General features: G+C 36.8%; 1 protein-coding gene and 1 pseudogene across 1 annotated transcript; both read left to right on the top strand.

Annotated features, from left to right (window-relative positions):
• The first annotated feature begins 12,258 nt into the window (after window positions 1-12,258).
• Window positions 12,259-13,189, top strand: LOC140613378 (olfactory receptor 4C46-like; annotated as a pseudogene).
• Window positions 13,190-19,987: 6,798 nt separating this feature from the next.
• On the top strand, window positions 19,988-20,920 carry LOC140613377 (olfactory receptor 4C11-like). The gene has a single exon (XM_072791907.1). The coding sequence runs from the start codon at window positions 19,988-19,990 to the stop codon at window positions 20,918-20,920; it is 933 nt and encodes a 310-aa protein (XP_072648008.1).
• Window positions 20,921-21,290: the final 370 nt, after the last annotated feature.

Genomic DNA, 21,290 nt, shown 5'->3' with positions numbered 1-21,290 from the left:
TGAGGCACAGCAAGCATCATACCCAGATTTTTAGGTGTCACCCAGATTCCTGCACTCCTTATAGCCAGAAATGTCTTGGCAGTGGCCTGCATTTCATCATGATACTAAAAGACCATAGATGAAGAGAGTTATGGAAACTATTCTCCATCTTTAAGTCACTTGTGGGCCTGACCTAACAGGACTTTGGCTTACATCCATGTGGGCACTCTGAACCCTATCCATAGATATTCCCTGTGCTGCTGAGGTAGTAGATATTGTCTGACATGATCAGAACCCAAAGCTTCTCAGGGACTTTCCCCATCAAGTTTGCTTTCTGCTATGAATTTGGGCTCGGTCTTTTCCTACAACTGAAATAAGAGTCCAGGGTCATGGTCACACAGAGGTGCAAATGGCCCACTGTGGGGTGAACTTTGGCCAAAGGGAAAGAAAATACAACAACAGCTACATTTTCCCACTTTGTGGCTATTAACATATTGGAAAAGGAACATATGTATTCTCTCTTAAAAGGTCCAATGAGGTCAAGAAATTAACCATGTAAGTGGTGAAACCAGATAGAAATATACAGCTTGTGAGTTCCCTCTAAGAGTAGAAAGTGGGAAGGGTCTGGCATTTTGTCCAAAATGTATGTATGTAAAGAAGAAGTAGGTTTGATGAGAATAGGAAGGGAAAAGAAAGGAAAGAATAGGAACAGGAGAGGAATAAGAAAGAATGTTAGTAGTGAAGTTTCAACTTTGATGTCTTACACTCAAAAATAGAAGAATAAAAGCTTGCGGAACAATTTGTCCCAAGTATAAACTAGAAGTGAATTTCCCAGCAATTTCTCCAGACATCAGCAGAGATTCAATTAAAAAGAAAACCAGTGAACTCCAAGGCACTATTGAACCAACTCTTTTCCAATCAAATAGAACTTTCAAAAGAGTAGAAGAAATAAATTTCAATCGGGAAATACCCCAAAATAGATATTTTAATATATTCATTATATTAAATATTTAATATATATCTATATATATTTAAACATATTAATCCCATGAACAAGATATCAGTCATAAAACAATTATGTCTGTTTACTGAAATAGTTTAGAACCATGTTATGGTCCTAAATCAACAATTTTTTTTTTTTTTAGATTTTATTTATTTACTCATGAGAGACACACAGAGAGAGGCAGAGACATAGGTGGAGGGAGAAGCAGGCTCCATGCAGAGAGCCCGACGTGGGACTCAATCCCAGGACACCAAGATCATGTCCTGAGCTGAAGGCAGAGGCTCAACTGCTGAGCCACCCAGGAATCCCCTAAATCAACAATTGATTTGTTTTTAAATTTAGCAAATAAAGAAAACTTTAAACGTTTTTAACAAGCTGAAAAGACACCTTGAAATTAAAGTTTATTGTCAGTTCTTGTGGTTCCGAATATGGAGGGTGACTTTGGAGAAAGGCTTTCCCCAAGGTCATTAACATTTTGCATCATTCTCTTTAAGCAGACTTTATACGAAGTAGAGAAAGGAGAATTTGTTGCCATACAAACTATGAAATGGCAAGTTTGAGCAGTTTAAAGACAGAAACAGTAAGGACAATACATGATTACTATCAGATTTTGGGGTTTTAGGGTCAGAGATTCCCTGATATTAATTATTCACAAAGCAATTATAAGTTATCACTCTCTTGTGGATAGCTTCACAAAAACTACCTCAGAAGGGATAGAAAAATAAAAGTTAAGCCCTCCACAATACTAATGAGTTTTATTTCTTCTAAAGTTAAAATAAAAAGGATTATAGAAAAAGAGAATTAATAAAATTGCTATATTTTGAATACCTGCAAGATACTTGCAGGAAACTGGTTTCAGAAATAAGGGGAGAATAATTTTTATTTTTCTTTGACTCATTATTTTTTTAGTTAATAGATGTTTAATAATAATTCCTCAGAAATCCTCAAATATTGAGTCTGAAGATGAGAAATTAACACATATTTCACTTCCCCTCTTTCAATTCCAACGGGTCTCAATGAGTGTCCAGCAGTTCCTTTCACTGCTTTGTCTTCTTTTATCTCTGCCTCTTCATCAGGGTTTCATGGCTATTCCAGGCCAACAGAATAGACTTAAATTCATAGTAGAAAGAATTGTTCATATGATAGATGACAATGAAACTGAAATTTTCTTGTTTCACAAATGGGATAATAACAAAAGCCCCATAAAGCTAAGCACTTTATCTAGATTTACAGCACTATTGTCTCACAATGAGACATATTTAATTTTTGTCCTTTTCTTTTTTAGAAAATATTTTATTTATTTATTTATGAGACACACAGAGAGAGAGAGAGAGAGAAAGGCAGAGACATAGGCAAAGTGAGACGCAGGCTCCCTGAGGGGATCCCAATGTAAGATTCAATCCCAGGACTCCAGGATCACTACCTGAGCCAAAGGCAGATGCTCAATCACTGAGCCACTCAGGTGCCCCTCTTGTTCTTTTCTAACTGTACCCACCACCTCTTGAATATAAGAGATTGATGTCAAATAGGAGATCATAAATTCATGTATTCAAATACCAGAGTGTTCTAAGAAGACCTGTGGATGTCACCCACACTCAACTACTTGAACACTCATGGCAATATTAACAAGGGAAAATATGGGTACATGTTTACATTTCTGTGACAAAAATAATTGGTCATCATTTTCTTGGCCATGTACTTTCATGTATATTTGCTCTGATACTACCTTTTCAGGGGATAAGATGATGGCTGTATTTTACACCATTATCACCCTCATGTTAAATCCTCTGATCCACACCCTGAGAAACACAGAAGTAAAGAATGCAATGAAAAGACTGTGGGGCAGGAAGATTTTGTCAGAGGCTAATGGTAAATAGTTGAAAGTAACAAGTTAAGCTGGATGATCTCATTGATTCAATTAAGACAGTAATAACAACCTCATATGGGTTTTGGAGGAACAAAGAAAAGAATAACACATTCTACACAACTAAGGTATTATTTATCATCATTGTCATATTTGTTTTAATAGTTCATATGTAGGTAAATTTTCTGAAAGTTCTTTGCCAGAGGGATCTTATTAAATTGAGATCAGAAGAATCATACTGGACAACCTTGTTTTCTCTTTCTAATTCTGGCCTGTTTGCATTTTCCTTAAAGAATGAGAGTCTACTGTGAAAGATTTAAGGTCATTTTCTAGCATTTAGTAGTGTGATAGAAACATATTGAGCACTCAATATGGATATGTTGCATGCACAAAAGAATACAGGAAAATAACAGAGATCTAAGCTATAGGGTTCTGATCTAAGCCCTGCAAAACACAATAGAAATGAAATCTAGCAAGGCTCCAAATGGAGGGGAGGTGTATGTACATGAAAAAGAAATAAAACATAAAATACACTTAAAAAACAAAAGACCTGTTCTCATCCTCTGCTCTTGGGAGAAAGTTTTCCATTCTCTAGGACTCATTTTTTTTTTTTTACCCAAAAAGTAAGGAAATGGGAAAAAGTTGCCTCTAGTATCCCCATTGAAATTCTAATATCCCATTCATATGCTTCTACTACCTAACTGATCTTAACTTGTCTAAAGCCAGGGGTCCCCAACTAGCATAAAGTTATGAAAAGGAAAAACTGAACAAACTGAATGAAAAAAAAAGATAAAAAAAAAAAGAAAAGAAAACATAGCTGGGATGAGTAGGAGACTTGATTCAAAAAACTGGACAAGTACAACATTGAAATGAATGGCTGAGAAACCGTATTTCCTCCTATGCTGAATCAAACAGTTTTACTGAATACAGTGAGCCATCCATCACACACATCTCACCTACACTTACTGCATTCTGAGCTTTGTTTTTCTGTAACAAATAGAGATATCATTGATAATTCATCTTATTGCTTCATTGTCTTTTGCACAAATCTGATTATTCTAGTTACTGCCAATACTTGGGTAAGTCTTTATGGTAGAGTACGTGTGTGTCTGTATGTGTATATGTGTGTACAGTACATTAAAATATGTACATAGTCTTTGTTTTTTAAAAAAATATTTTATTTATTTATTCATGAGACACACACATACACAGAGAGAGAGAAGCAGAGACACAGGCAGAGGGAGAAGCAAGCTCTATGCAGGGACCTTGATGTGGGATTTGATCCCAGGACTCCAGGATCATGCCCTGAGCCAAAGGCAGGCCCTAAACTGCTTAGCCATCCAGGGATCCTCTGTACATAGTCTTTAAAAAGATTGTCTCTGGAGATGCCTGGGTGGCTCAGTGGTTGAGCATTTGCCTTCTGCTTGGGGCATGATCCTGGAGTCCCAGGATCCAGTCCCACGTTGGGCTCCCTGCATGGAGCCTGCTTCTCCCTCTGCCTGTGTCTCTATTTCTCTCTATCTCTCTCTGTGTCCCTCATGAATAAATAAGTAAAATCTTTAAAAAGAAACAAAAGATAATCTCTGATGTTGATGCATTCACAGATTTGAAGATAAGAAACAACAAAATCATGTTTGTTGTCCCAGCTTGGAATCTCAATGGACTCCTACTTACTCAATTTTTAACGATGGATAGTTTAGTGTTTCTCCAATTTCTTTGATCACTGGACTCATTTGGCCAGACTTTTAAACAGATAACAGTATCTGTGCTATGATTTTCTAATATGTTAGGCCATAGTTAAGGAGTATTTAAAAATCTGTATTTTTAACAAGTTCATCTTGTAATTGCTATACATTCAGTGGCACCTCTGAGCATTTGGACTTGGAAACAGCAGGACTGAATAATACCTGATGCTCTTAGAGCACAAAATGGCTATGAGTCAATGAAATCTAAGGAGCCCTACCTGTTCTACTAACTGATGCAAGGGAACTAAATTTGAACTAAGAAAACAGTGTAATAAATGAATATTATCCTTTTGTAAATTTCCTCCACAACATTTTTTTTAAAGATTTTATTTATTTATTCATGGGAGACACAGAAAGAGAGAGAGAGAGAGAGAGAAAGCCAGAGATACAGGCAAAGGTAGAAGCAGGCTCCATGTAGGGAGCCTGATACGGGACTGGATCCTGGTACTCCAGGATCATGCCCTGGGCTGAAGGCAGGCGCTAAACCGCTGAGCCACCCAGGTATCTCAGCATTTACAACATTCTTTCATTCATGTCTTTGCACTAAAGTCTTTCTAGCCAGAGATGTTATTCTGACATACCTAAGAAGGTAAAAGCTGAGAGATTCATTACTCTCAAAGACCAAGAACCAAGGCATATGAAATAGCATTCCTTTCTTTCAATGGCTTTGTACATTTATTTCATTCACAAAATGTCCTAATGGTCTAGCCCAGAAGAACTCAGAGATTCTACTCTTGGATCCTTGGAAAGAGATGACCAAGAATCATTAGAACCTAGACTCTCCCCAGTTTCAGTAGGAGTGAGACCTGTTTATACCATTCTATATCTACCTAATATGATCACATCATTGGCTATCAACCACTGAAGTTTTATAGTTCCTATATCTTTTCAACCTTTCTGTTGCAGAGGAATAGATATGACTTTGATTAGAGCCTTTGTTGATGAAAAAATAATGGCAAACCTTTTCATTTTCCAGATGAATATTCATTTATTTCATAATGGACAACAATAAAAATGTGTCTCTCTATGTCTTCCTACCACTGGTTACATTTCTGTCCTGGGAGTAGTGAAAACATTTTTAAACATGTTTCCTTGTATCACTCAAATTAACATATAAAAATAGTTTTCATGTTCCTCCATATCTCATCCTTAATAAAAGGGACAGTTCAATAACCATGCATTGCAAAGAATATAGATTTTTTTTAAATTTTTATTTATTTATGATAATCACAGAGAGAGAGAGAGGGGCAGAGACACAGGCAGAGAGAGAAGCAGGCTCCATGCACTGGGAGCCCGACGTGGGATTCCATCCCGGGTCTCCAGGATTGCGCCCTGGGCCAAAGGCAGGCGCCAAACCGCTGTGCCACCCAGGGATCCCAAGAATATAGATTTTAGAAAAATAATTTAGAAATATTACTAAACAAACAACCACAATCCACAAAATATTTCCCTCATAAAGTCAGAACAATACCAGGATGTTCACTCTCACTGCTTATATTTAATAGTTCACTAAATATTTTAGGCTGATACATTGAAAACCACAAGACATTAATGAAAAAGATGAAAGATTACACAAATAAATGGAAAGATATTCTATAGTCATGGATTAGAAAGATTAATATTGTGAAAATGTCTGTAAAACCCAAAGCTATCTATAGATTAAACCAATCATGATCAAAATTCCCAGTGGCATTTTTTTACAGGAAGAGAAAAAAACTATCCTTAGTCTCTTTGGAACCACAAAATACCCTGAATGACCAAAGCAATCCTGAGAAAGATTACTTGATTTTAAGCTGTATAACAAAGCTATAGTAAACAAACAGTATGATATTGGCATAAAAACAGCACATGGAACAGTGGCACAGAATGAAGAACTCAGACAATTGCATACACATATACACAGTCAACTGATTTTTGACAAGTGTCTAAAGCACACAATAGGGAAAGAACAGTATCTTCAAAAAGTAACTTTGAGAAAACGGTATATCCATGAAAAAGAATAAAATAGGACACGTATCTAACACCAGTCACAAAATTAACTTGGATTGAATCAAAGACTTAAACGTAGGACCTAATACCATAGAACTCCCCAAAGAAAACAGAAGGGGAAGGATTTTTGACATTAGTCTTGTAAATTTTTTCCTGGATTGGATAGAAAGAAAAAAAAGCAGACAAAAAAAAAATCCAAAATGAACAAATGGGACTACACTAAACCAAAGAATTCTGCACAGTAAGGAAATGACATTGAAAGGCAATCTACAGAATGAGAAAATATTCACAAAACTTATAACTGTTAAGAAGTAAAAAATAATAAAAGAGAAAAAATTATATTGAATTTATAGAACTTAATAAAAAGTAAGTAAATAAATAATCCAATTATAATTAGGCAAAAGGCCTAAATAGTCATTTTTTCAAAGAAGACATATAAAGGGAAAAAGATATGCAAAGGTACTCAACATTACTATCAGGGAAATGTAAGTTAAAATCACAATTGAATGTCACCTCATATCTGTTCAGATTGTTATTTAAAACAAAGACAAAGGTAACAAATGTTAGCAAGAATGTGGCCAAAAGGAAACCCTTATACACTGTTGGTGGAAATGTAAAATGGCAAGGCCATTAGGGAAAACAATATGGTGAGACCAAAAATTTTAAAAATGTACCACCATAGATATGATTAACCAATCCTACTTCTTTTTAAAAATGAAAAGGCAATCCATGGACTAGGAAAAAAAACTATATAAGCACACACAATTAAAAGTCTGCTTCTCCCTCTGCCTATGTCTCTGCCTCTGTGTTTGTGTGTCTCTAATGAATAAATAAATAAAAGCTTTTAAAAAAAGTAAAGTATATTTAAATTCCAGTTAGGTAACATACAGTTTAATATTAGTTTCAGGTGTACAATATTGTGATTCAACGCTTCCATACAACACTCAGAGGTCATCACAAGTGCTCTCCTTAATCCCCATGATTATTTAACCCATCCCCACCACCTCCCTTCTGGTACCATCACATTGTTCTCTATAGTTAGAAGACTGTCTCTATTAAAAGGTTTGCCTCCTTCTTTATCCATTCATCAGTTGATGGATAGTTGGGTTGTTTCCATAATGTTGCTATTGTAGATAATGCTGATGAATGGATACAGAAGATGTGATAGATGTGACATAATTTTATATGTGTGTGTAGTGTGTTATATAAATGTATTATATGTGTATATATGTAAAATATATGTATGGTATATATATGTGTGTATATATATATATATATATATGACAGAATATTACTCAGCCTATAAAAGAATGAAATCTTGCCATTTGCAATGACATGGGTGGAGCTAAAGAATCATACTAAGCAAAATAAATCAATTAGAGAAACACAAATACCATATAATTTCACTCATATGTGTTACTTAAGAAATAAAGCAAACCAGTATGGGGAGGGTGTGAGAAAGAGACAGAGAAGGAGGCAAACCAAGAAACAGTCTTCTAACTATAGAGAACAATGTGATGGTACCAGAAGGAGGGGGGGATGGGTTAAATACTCATGGGGATTAAGAAGAGCAGTTGTGATGACCTCTGAGTGTTGTATGGAAGCATCGAATCACAATATTGTACACTTAAAACTAATATTAAAGAAAATGTGGTTTATGTATACAATGGAATATTACTCAGCCATTAGAAACGACAAATACCCACCATTTGCTTCAACGTGGATGGAACTGGAGGGTATTATGCTGAGTGAAGTAAGTCAATCGGAGAAGGACAAACATTATATGTTCTCATTCATTTGGGGAATATAAATAATAGTGAAAGGGAATATAGGGGAAGGAAGAAGAAATGTGTGGGAAATATCAGAAAGGGAGACAGAACATAAAGACTCCTAACTCTGGGAAACGAACTGGGGATGGTGGAAGGGGAGCAGGGCGGGGGGTGGCAGTGAGTTGGTGACGGGCACTGAGGGGGACACTTGACGGGATGAGCACTGGGTGTTATTCTGTATGTTGGTAAGTTGAACACCAATAAAAATTATTTTATTAAAAAAATAAACTGCATGTTACCTAACTGGAATTTAAACATACTTTATTTTTTACGCTTTTATTTATTTATTCATGAGAGACAGAGAGAGAGAAGCAAAGACATAGGCAGAGGGAGAAGCAGGCTCCATGTAGGAAGCCCAATGTGGGACTCCATCCCGGGACTACAGAATCACACCCTAAGCCAAAGGCAGATGCTCAACCCCTGAACCACCCAGGCATCCCTAAACGTACTTTAAAAAACATACAAATGGCCAATGATAATATGAAAAAAAAATGCTCAAAATTATTAGTCATCAGGGAAAGCAAATTAAAACCACAATAATATATCACCACATACCTCCTCGGATGACTACATGGAAAATAACAATACCAAGTGACAAGAATATGGAACATTTCTTGTGGTTAAAATTAGAACTTTCTGTTTGTGTATTGATATCTCTCTACAATTTTAATGTTGCCTAGTATTCCTTATGAACCAGACCACGATACCAGAAATTGCTAATTGGGTCCCTATTAGAGCTTCTGTTTAATTTCATAGCCCTCTGATGAACATGAAAAACAACTTTTGGAGACAGGGACTTTAATGGCTACCATTCCACTAATATTAATCCCTCACTGCTCTAGCACTGACACAATCTCTGACACAATCAATAGCAGGTTTCCAGAAATGTTTTTATATTGTTAGGGAGGTAGACATTCTCTCTGTGAACTGAGTCAACAGGTTAAAAACATCACAGGTCTCCATACCCAAATTATGTCATTTTCTTCTTCACATGATATTTAGCTTTCCGGAAACCAAAAGTTCACAAAAATAAAGGGGATTCTTGCATGGTTGTGTTCCAAGTAAAGGAAATGCAATTCCCTATTCAAAATTGGGTTTTTCTCAACCATGTCTCTTCAGCATACCTGCTTCTAAGACAAAGTCTTTGCATCACAGAAGATGATTCCAGAGAGAGAAAGCAGCAGCTCTAAGCCAAGGTCCTTGAACCTTTTTGGAAACCACTTTTAAATATCCATGCAGTGCCAGAGGAAAATATTGTGGGGGGTTTACATTTCCAGAGCAAGATTCATTATAGTAAAAATGATCCATTTATTTGAAAGTGTTTCCTCCACATTTCTTGCCTCTTGTCTATGGGACCAGAGCCATCTGGAGGTCATTTCATGATAGTGTTTCAAAATAATTCATTCCAAATTCAAATCCCAGATTCTCAATAAGGGATTTTGAGACTTTAGGCTAAAAGGGAAGATTTAGATTAGGAGAAACACCTTCTCAAGGGCCATAGATTTGTTATTGAATTACCTAAATAGTCTGTGTCTGTGTGTCCTGTGTTTCATACTGATAGTTTACTATCCAAGAAGAGGCCAGTTTGAAGATGGAATTATTTCTGAAAACCCCTAAACATCATGGAGATAATCTAATCTATTTAAGGTAATGTTTTCAGTAGCACTGAAGCATCTTAAACATTGGTATTTTCTCTTTTTAAAAAGATTTTATTTATTTATTCATGAGAGACACAGAGAGAAAGAGGCAGAGACATAGGCAGAGGGAGAAGCAGGCTCCATGCAGGAAGCCCTATGTGAGACTTGATCCTGGGATTCCAGGATCATGCCCTGAGCAGAAGGCAGATGCTCAACCGCTGAGCCATCCAGGCATCCCAAACACTGGTATTTTCTATATAGAATAATCATTATGTTTCAACAATTTCCAAACAAAGTAATATTATACCCTCATATCCATTAGTCAAAAGATAGTTGGTAAATGTCATTAACCTAAACTGACAAATGAAAACTTTGAGGCTCGTACAGATTATACAAGTTATGGAACCCAATTTTTGGACACAAGCACTTTCTTTTGACATAAGACACCTCCTTTAACATTCGAGGCTAATCATGAGCATGAAAATCAAATGTAAGTATGCTCCACACACAGTTATACATAAATATGTTTAATAGATGACATAAATCATCAGTCATTTAGTCTAAGCATGACCAGAGACTGTCTTTCCTGAGGTTAACTGCTATGCATAACGAGAGTCTTTCTGGCTTCTTGACAAGTAAAATTAGAGATAATTCTTCCAGAGATTATTGCATGTTTTCTGACTGAACTCAAATTACTAATTCTTCCTATCTCCAGTGGGCATACAGAGTAAAAAAATTAGGTGAAAGCTCTTTGTGTAACCACAGTAATGTGGTGGAGATGTTCATATATGTTTCCTCAATCAATTTTCATAACACCTGAGATGTGGATATTATCATTCTCACGTTAGAGATGAGAAAACAAGAATGTAAGTTGCCAAAAATTATACCCTGGAAAAAGAAGTTGCAAGTGGAAAAGGCAAGATTCCAATCAGTTTCTCTGATTTTCAAACCAATACAGTACACACTTAACCACTGTGGTAGTCATTTTCAACATTGTGCAGGAGACTCTGGAAAACCATGTTTGTAAGAGGATTGTAAAGAGAGGAAATGGGGCTGCATAAAAGGCTAAAGTAAAAGTGCTCTGCAATGAAACTAGCACCCCATTTTCATGAATATTTAGGGATTTCAGTGTGTGTGTGTGTGTGTGTGTGTGTGTGTATGTGTGTGTTGATGAAATTGCTTCATATGCATTTGCCTCTGAAATAGCATCAAAGTGATTATGGTCATGTCAAAAGGAGATTACTAGTTCACATTGTAAGCAAGGATTAAAAATTTGGAGGAATAAAAGGTCACAAGTAAAATTTATGTAATCTTGTCTCTCCCCATTTTCATCTGCTTGATCTATGGCAGGATTCTTAACTTCTCTACATTTATATCTCTTGCTGTGTAAAAGAAGTATAAAATAATAGTGATAATTATCTCATAGGTTTATAGTGAGGATTCAACAATCACATTTCTGCAAAACCAGAACAACAACCATCCAATATGTTTTAGTTGATATTATCATTATTATTATTCTGAACATCAGTCTCTGCAAATGTTTCTTCATTTGAAAATGGATGAAATAATGCTAACCACACAGGTTATTACCAAGCACATAGGAATCAATCATTAAAAAATACAATTATCAGTTGGCATAATATGTTGGGATTTTGAAAACTTGTATTATCTTCTTTTATAATAGCTCCTGGAGACTTTTATTACATTCCCATAAGAAACACCCTATTCCACTTCTTGTCAACTATTAGAAATGGTCTGTGACTGGACTTTCTGTCTCTGGCTGACATCCCCTTACTGAAGCTCAGCCGACATCATCCAAGACACACAAAGGTCTTTCACAGAATTATATCCAAGAGCCACTCATCCTCCAACCCCTTATCATTCTTCCACTCCACTTCCGAAGGGTAAAGAAAGAATTCTAGCTTTCCATTCACAGCTTGGACATCCATTCTTTATCATTCTTTTGAAACTTAGCTTCCAGTATGTATGACTCCTTCAAGATAGTCTCTGTCATCTCAGATGATGAAGTGTGCCCAGACGATCTTCAAGAACTCAGAACTTACTTGCTATTTCACAAAACCTCATGAGAATCCACAACTCATTAGAATTCAGGCTGCTACATTTACTAGATGTGGAAGCTTACTAAATACAAGGTTACATTAACATAAGGGATTTCTTTTTCAAGTCATGTAATTAAGCATAATATGAAAAAATGGAGACTAGGAACAACGTGACAGAATTTGTGCTACTGGGGCTCACAGAGAATCCAAAGATGCAGAAAATCATATTAGTTGTGTTTCTGGTCATCTACAACGTCTCTATGGTAGGAAATGTGCTCACGTGGTCACTATCACTGCCAGCCCATTATCGGGGTCCCCCATGTACTTTTTTCTGGCCTATCTCTCCCTCATTGATGCCTGCTATTCTTTTGTCAATACCCCTACACTCATCATAGAGTCACTCCGTGAAAAGAAGACCATCCCATTCAATGCATGCATAATCCAAATCTTTGGGGAACATTTTTTGGAGGTGCTGATGTCATCCTGCTTACTGTGATGGCCTATGACAGCTATGTGGCTATCTGCAAGCCACTGCACTACATGACCATCATGAATCAGCAGGTATGTGGCCTGCTCATGGCAGTGGAGTGGGTGGGAGGCTTTCTTCATGCAGCCATACAGATCTTCTTTATCATCCCACTACCCTTCTGTGGCCCTAATGTCATAGATCACTTTATATGTGATCTGAATCCTTTGCTCAATCTTGCCTGCACTGGTACCCACACTCTCAGATTCTTTGTTGCTGCCAACAGTGGTTTCATCTGTGTCTTAAACCTCCTCCTCCTCCTCATGGTCTCCTATGTGGTCATTCTGTACTCCTTAAGGAACCACAGCTTTGAGGCAAGGTGCAAAGCCCTCTCCATCTGTGTCTCCTACATCACAGTGGTCATCCTATACTTTGTGCCCTGCATATTTGTATACATGAGACCCGCAGCTACTTTATCAATTGATAAAGCTATTACAGTGTTCTATACTACAATAACTCCCATGTTAAATCCTTTAATCTATACCTTGAGAAATGACCAGATGAAAAATGCCATTAGGAAACTGTGTAGTAGGAATGCTAGTGTGGGTGACAAATAAATGTGCCTGGAGCTCAACAATGATTCAACTGAGGCAAAGGTCAAACAGACATGATGGATGATCTCAGCAAGGAATACCTACGACATAAAAAAAAAAATTACTGCTTTGGATCATTTTTGTACTCAAAAGAGCAGAAATGGGTGCAAGAAAAGGAACAATAATCCTAGCTCAGGATCTTTCTTTGCATATTTGGACAATGCTACCAAGTTGGGGCTTAGTTTTACTAGTTGCATTCATGTATCTGGATTCAAAAGCTTTCACCCATATTTTAAAATTAAAAATATATTGGTATTGAGCAGCAGTCTCTATAACAATCCAAAATGTAGTCATTGAAGGGATCCTGGGTGGCTCAGCAGTTGAGCATCTGCATTTGACTCAAGGCATGATCCCAGTGTCCCGGGATAGAGTCCCACATCAGGCTTCCTGCATGGAGCCTGCTTCTCCCTCCGCCTATGTCTCTGCCTCTCTCTCTGTGTGTCTCTCATGAATAAATAAATAAAATCTTTAAAAACAAAACAAAAATAACAAAATGTAGGCATTGCTAATATTCCCATTTTATAGGCAAGGAAAAAAAAGGGGGGGAAGTATCAAAATATTTATACTGAAGATTCACTAATTGGAACCTACCTGATTTCTCAGACCATGATCTTAAATGCTGTGATACAGTGCCAGATAATGATGACAGAAAGATGATTATAATTCTTACAATTTATTGAAAGAGGGATCATGCTGGAAAACATATTTTATATATATATGTATGTATGTATATTATATTATGTATATTATAATATATCTTAGAATATTATATATAGAAAACATATACAAGTTAAATATTACATACATACATATATTAAATTTCATAATATAATTATTAAAATTGTTATATTTCTATTAATTAATTACCTATAACTAAATTCTAAGGAGATTTAATTAATAACTGTTCAATTTTAATTATCATATTTGTGGATAATATATCCACTGTAATATTGTGCTTCCTAACTACTTTAGGCATATAAAGGAAGGTGAATAAAAATAAAATGTAGAGAAGAAAAATATTCTAGAGTATAGAGAATACTCTTCCTATTTTTATTCAATTCAGAGTTTGAGATTTTGAGCAAGAACTCTTTGAGAAACCACTATTTGTTTTAACTTCTGCTTAAATTCTATAATGAGAAAGAAATTGAAACTGACATTCTCAATGAAAGAGCATATAATTTATATTGATAATCTCCCTATTTTCAGCAAGATTTCCACATATGAATGTGAGCTGTTCATGTTATTTATGTTAATTAGTTTACATTTGGATAACACTTCATGAGGAAAGGTATTTTGAAATATATTTGGCTCCATGTAAACACAAATCAACTTCAGGACAAATATATTCCATTTATTCCATCCATCCCTCACTCAAAATCAACAGAAATGTCTTGAGCCTAAAGAATAATATATCAGACACATTGATGGTTGCTGGTGCTTCAGTGGTAAATGGAGAGGAACCTGGTCTTTCCTTTAAAAAGCTTCTGATCCAGCGAGTCCACCGAGAGGGAAAAGTAAAAAGACAACATCCTGTTTTAAATGATAGAGAAGTGGCAGCTCAAGGTGCTATGAAAACATGTATGACGGACACACAAGAAAGACCCAGGGGTTCAGGAAAGCTTGCAAGAATGAAAGGCCATATGAAATGGAATTTCAAACTGGAAATCAAGTCAGCAGAATGAATACGTACACTTCAGTTGGAGTAGAATCATTCCTAAGAGAGAGAACACATAACAAAGGCCAGGGGGTGAAAATCAGTATGCAGGAATCCTGGTGAATACAGTGTGACTATTGGTATTAATAGATCTATAAGTTCAACATTATTTATTAAACTCTCACTATGTGCCAGGCAGTGTACTACACAATGAACCTATAAAGGGTAAATAGCAGGAACATGAACCTGGAGAGACTGGAATAGGGAAGATGCAGAAGGGTCTTATGATCATGTTAAAGCCTACTGCACAATATCATGGGGCAAACATTGGAAGGCCTTTTGAACCAGTGAGTGATGCAGCTGGATTCGAGTTTGAGATGATAGGCGTATGAGCTATCAGTGTGAGAAATGGGCTGAAGGGAACAAGAGTAGCAGCAGGATGTTACTGTCATGATGTGGGTGTGAAAGGATGGAGCCTGAACTCTGGTGGTGGCAGTGAGTTTGTTGAAGGTGGTAGGCTCTGCTGAATCTGGCTCCACTTCCTTCACTCCTCCAATGTCCCAGCTGTTGTGTGTCTGGACTTGGAAGAGCTCAGAGCTCAGAGCCCCCACCTTCTCTGTACATTTGCACTAGAACAAAATTATAGGCTATGCCCACCATCCTGGAACACAGCAGCAGCCAATAGACATCAGGCTGGCCCCTTTGCCTTGAGGTGGAGCCAGTCCTGTATCATAGTGTATAACTTCAATTCTTGTGGCATCAAGCTGAGCCAATCCCCAGTTGAGACCATACACTTCTTCCTATGTTGTAGTAGTTTCTCTCAACCCTTCTTGTAAATCACTTTCATGAAAATCCCCATCTGAGAGTCTACATTTGAGAATCCAAACTAACACAGAGACATGGGAGACTTTAAGAAATATTTAAGTATATAAACAGAAGAACTTGACATGGGATGATGATTAGAGAAAGAAGTCAGGAATGAAAACCCAGATTCTTCCTTCGATTACTAGGAGGATGAGGGAACAGGGAAGTTGTGTCTGCTTTGCCAGTTGAAGTGACTTTTCTGTCTTAGTCTGAAGGATTAACCCTGCATTGCCTAAGCACATGTAATATGCACCTCCTGAAGCAGCTGACATGAGAGAAGGGGCTGATTTTTCACAATATTCACCCCCAACTCCCTCTATGATCCTGCATCTATAACTAGACATGAACCTCAGCAGATTCCTAGAGGTGAAGTACAAAGTGTTTTCCATGAGGAGCAAACTACACACCAAAATAACTACATGTTTTCTAATTTGTAAAGATAGAAATTGGATAATCGCCCAAGAAAAATAAATTCAACCCAACCACATTTCTTGATACGGGTTCACTAAGCGGAGATTCTTCTTTTAATGTTGTGGCTGGGGGAATGAGGAAATGCTAACGGTATTTATGCTTAGTGGCTAAAGCATGAATCAACAGGTGGCCCAGTGTAAGCAAATGAGAAATGTCTGACTTGCTTTGGTTTAACATACAGGGTGATATTTAAAGCATGAAGAGATTGGAATGTTAGAATTCCAATTCTAGAATCCTAAATTTGTCATTTAGGGTTCAGAAGACATACTTTTCATCATGACCAAGAGAAAGAAATTTTCAGGCTAGTGCCAGCCTCCTTGAAAAACTCTCTGATCACTGTTGTCTGTAGGCTAGACCTTTAGTGTTGCTGAACTGGAAAATCCCAATGCAGTGGGAGTTTTTTGAACCCAGATAACAGTGGCCAAGTGGTAGCCCTCAAACTCCTTAAAGGCAAGGTGGGCATGCTTGGCCAGACGAATCAAAAAGCAATCAGAATAATTGATACAAGTAGATTTACAGTGTTGGCTCTGTTATGTTGGTGCTCCTAGAAGTGAAATAGAGAGGAAGCCAATACAAGTCTTACTTGATCCATGTTAGCGAAAAAAAGGTCTAGGTTAAGTAAACTGAAGTAAACTTAATCATGAAAGCAGGGATTCATGGCCTTGCAATCAATTCCCCGATGGAACCAGTTTATAGACTCAAAATTCCTTGAATAAAGTAGAGATTGGATCCCCTTTAGGAAGGACCCTGGGACATTGCTAAAAATGTCTATTTTAACCTTCCCCAAATAGAGCTTATGTCTTTCTGTCAGTCAAATTGTGCATTAGAGATAAAAAAGTGAGCAAACCTTTCAGGAACATTCTGGACACTGTGGCCTAAAACGGATTCCAGGTCAACCAAAACAACAGTGTGGACCCATCAGCTAGAGCAGATGCTTACACAGGACAGGTGTTTTTGGAGTTTTAGCTCAAGCCTATATTGCAGTAGGTCGAGTAGGTCACTGAACCCATCCTGTGGTTACTTTCCAATTTCCAGAATACAAGAAGAGTGCTTTTTTCCTGGAAGGTCTTTCCATTTACTCTTGTGTCCCTTTGGCATATTCTTAGCACAGTGGGAACATATGTTCGTGTGCATATGTTAGTACTCCCTCACCTTCTAGTATTACAAGATATTTCTTGTACGTTCATCTTGTATATTCTGCCCCTAGACCTAGAATCATACATTTCTTTAAGAAATCTTAATTCATTTTCTTGGACAAAAGTATCAGGAACCATGTCCTGGGTGCTAGATCACTAGATAATCACTTTTTTTTTTTTTGTCAGAAGATGTCACTTATGGTCCAAGTAAACACCTTTAATTGCAAGAAGAAATCACCATCTTCCCATAATCTATTCATACATATTGAAGTTTGAGTTCTTTATCACATCAAGCTCATGTATCTTAATTAAAAGGGGAGGAACACTTTAGGGAATGACAATCCCTGGACTCCTATATTTTGCATCATCCCTTTTTAAATACTACTGCACGAAAGGCAAAAGAGAAGCATTTCCCAGTCAAAGTTCCATGTGAGAGTGACTTTCAGAAAGTGCGGGATGAATCCGGGACCAACTTTGTCTTCTGGCATGGGGAGAACCTGAGCTTCAGGGACATCAAAGAAATCAGAAATCACTTTAGAAATACTTTTTTTTAATTCTCATTTGAGCGAGAATTTAATTCTTCTCTTTCTTGAGCAGAAAATTGGGCAACTGAACATCCTAACCTTTGCATAAGCTCTTGTCAAAACTGGTGAGATCTGTGTTGGGGATTAACTTATGGATTTAATACTTTGAGCAAATTAATATGATCAATGCCACAGTGCACATCTAACACATTGAAAGCATTTGCTGAAGGATAAAAAGTTTAAGGAATTTTCTAGAAGTATTTTACAATTTAAGGTAAGAAGACAAAATAGTAATGCACAGCAAATAGATAAATAGGTAAAGAGATAAGCAAACAGAAATAATATCTATTTGAATGTTTCAGGAAGTGCTCTATGGAGTTGATTTATTTGGAAGAAGTAAGCTTCTCTTTTCAATGGTAACTGAGTACTGAATAGAACCAAACACTATTGGACTGTATCAATAAGATATTCTCTGAATTCTTTCATTCATTTTATGAATAGTTCCTATTAAATATGTATTTTTTTCTAAAAATCTTCAATGAACAAATAAAAATTACCTTCTTTATTATACTTCTTTAGAATACATGCCACTCTTCTATTATTATGTAAACTATACAAACGTCTCAAACTATATTTCTATAAGGTAGGTAGGTAGATGATAGATCAATAGGTAGACTGATAGAATGATTGACAGATAATCTTTTATAATACTTAATTGTTACAAACCACAAACAAATTTTCATTCCTCTTTCTGAAGAGTTGGACAAAGAACATATCTGGCAAACTTTTAAGTGTAGTGAATGGCATTGTGGTTGGAGCTTGAGGTGGTAAAGAGCTTTGAGTCCAGAACTGCCTCTACAGCTGAGTTGCCCACTTTCTCAAACACTTAAACCTTCCGCTGACCCTGGTAATCTTGCTTTTCCTGCAGCCCATGTCAGAAGACAGTTCTTATGAGCCAGTAATATGCCAATATGATTTACAACCCATATAGAAGGATGAGTTATTAAAAGCTTTATTTTTAATGCAGCATAATTATGACATATTTTGAAATACCAAAAAGAATTTATTATGGAGGTCATCCTCCTAACTTTGATTCCAGAATGCTATTTATAATATATATGATTACTATTATATATAATAATATTATATAATATTGTATGATTTTTAAAAGTACAAAATTTTAGGGGTGCATGGAAGGCTCTGTGGGTTGAGCATGTGCCTTCAGCTCTGGCCATGAATTCAGGGCCCAGGGATTGAGCACTGCCTCAAGCTCCCTCTTCAGTGAAAAGTCTGCTTTTCCTTCTGCCCCACCCTCCACTACTGCTCTGTTTCTCTTGTTCTATATCTCTCTAAAAAATTAATGCCATCTTTAAAAAAACTAGAATTTTTTATGAGAGAAACTAAATTTAAAACTGTAAAAGACTAGAAATTATTGAGAGTTAAAGTAACAGGAAATAAACTTAGTCAAGGTAACAGGTTAAAGTAAGTTTCACAATGGACTGAACCAATTGACTGAATGTTTTTTTTTTTTTTTTGACTGAATGTTCATTGCTAAAATATTGATTGTTTTTCTCTTGTCCTCTCTGTCTCTCTCTTTTAGGTTTCACTAAGGAAAACACTATCAAATGTTTCTACATCTTTCCTTGAATGTTCAGAATATTGGCTAGAACCTATTTTATAACTGAACTATCAGGTTGAAGTGGTGTGAATGCACATTATGCAAATCATGATGAGCTTTTCCCATTTTGCAACATGCTACTATAACAGGTCCTTGCTATCAAATAAAAATAGACATTCAGCTCATAAAAATACTGTCTCCTACCAAATCCTCTAAATTTACATTTATTTTGCCTAAATAATCAAATACGCTAATATTACTAATAAATTTGTTTCCATAAGCAACCAAGTGAATAAACTGTGAATAAAATATTATGACTTCCACATTATTCAGAAGAAACCAACAAGGATGGTGGGGATTATCCACTGGTAAGTGGCACTTCCACGGTCAAGCATATGGGTAAAACCTACATATAAGGATATTCATTTCATAGAATGAATGCTTCCTTGCAGATTAATTATTTCTAACCTACATTTTCTCCACTTGCCTGAAATAATGAAGCAAAATATCAGTATTACTGAGTTCATACTGTTAGGATTGACCCAAGATCCTATGAAAAAGAAAGTGGTATTTGTAATCTTCTTCATTTTATATGTGGGAACGCTGGCAGGAAATTTGCTAATTATTGTGACCATCAAGTCTAGCCGGACACTTGGGAGCCCCATGTACTATTTCTTATTTTATTTGTCCCTTGCTGATTCCTGCTTTTCAACTTCCACAGCCCCCAGACTAATTGTGGATTCACTCTCTGCAAAAAATATCATAACTTACAATGAGTGCATGACTCAAGTCTTTGCACTGCATTTCTTTGGCTGCATGGAGATCTTTGTCGTCATCTTCATGGCCGTTGACCGCTATGTGGCAATCTGTAAGCCCTTACGTTACCTAAACATCATGAACTGGCAGGTCTGCACCATCCTAATTGTTCTGGCATGGATTGGATCTTTTATCCATTCTATAGCCCAGATTATCCTGGCTTTGAGATTGCCCTTCTGTGGACCCAATGTGATTGATCATTACTGCTGTGATTTGCAGCCCTTGCTGAAACTTGCTTGCATGGACACTTATGTGATCAACCTACTGTTGGTGTCTAATAGTGGGGCCATTTGCTCAAGCAGTTTTGTGATTCTGATGATCTCCTACATTGTCATCTTGCATTCCCTGCGAAACCACAGTGCGGAAGGGAGGAAAAAAGCTCTCTCTACTTGCACTTCTCACATCATCGTAGTAGTCTTATGCTTTGGTCCATGCATATTCATATATACACGGCCTCCAACCACCTTCTTCATGGACAAGATGGTAACTGTATTTTATACTATTGGGACACCTTTTCTCAACCCACTGATTTATGCACTGAGGAATGCAGAAGTGAAAAATGCCATGAAAAAGCTATGGCATATCAAAATTACCTCAGAAAGCAGAAGATGAATTGAAGACTTTGGTTGATTTCTTAATCAACCTAATTACTCAGGATGTCTCTTTGCATATTTGTTTTTTTTTTTTTAACTTTTATTTATTTATGATAGGCACACAGTGAGAGAGAGAGAGGCAGAGACACAGGCAGAGGGAGAAGCAGGCTCCATGCACCGGGAGCCTGACGTGGGATTCGATCCCAGATATCCAGGACCGCGCCCTGGGCCAAAGGCAGGCGCCAAACCACTGCGCCACCCAGGGATCCCTCTCTTTGCATATTTGGACAGTGCTACCAAATTGGGGCTTAGTTTTACTAGTTTCATCTTAATGTTTAAAAAATTAAAAATATATTGGTATTGAGCAGCAGTCTCTATAACAATCCAAA

Source organism: Canis lupus, chromosome 21, assembly GCF_048164855.1.
Source record: "Canis lupus baileyi chromosome 21, mCanLup2.hap1, whole genome shotgun sequence".
Lineage (NCBI taxonomy): Eukaryota > Metazoa > Chordata > Mammalia > Carnivora > Canidae > Canis > Canis lupus.
The sequence above is the reverse complement of the archived record's forward strand: the minus strand, read 5'-3'. Positions and strand labels throughout refer to the sequence as shown.

Bases quoted from the DNA above. Each gene is read 5' to 3' on its own strand.
- LOC140613377 (XM_072791907.1), top strand. From the start codon at position 19,988: ATGAAGCAAAATATCAGTATTACTGAGTTCATACTGTTAGGATTGACC.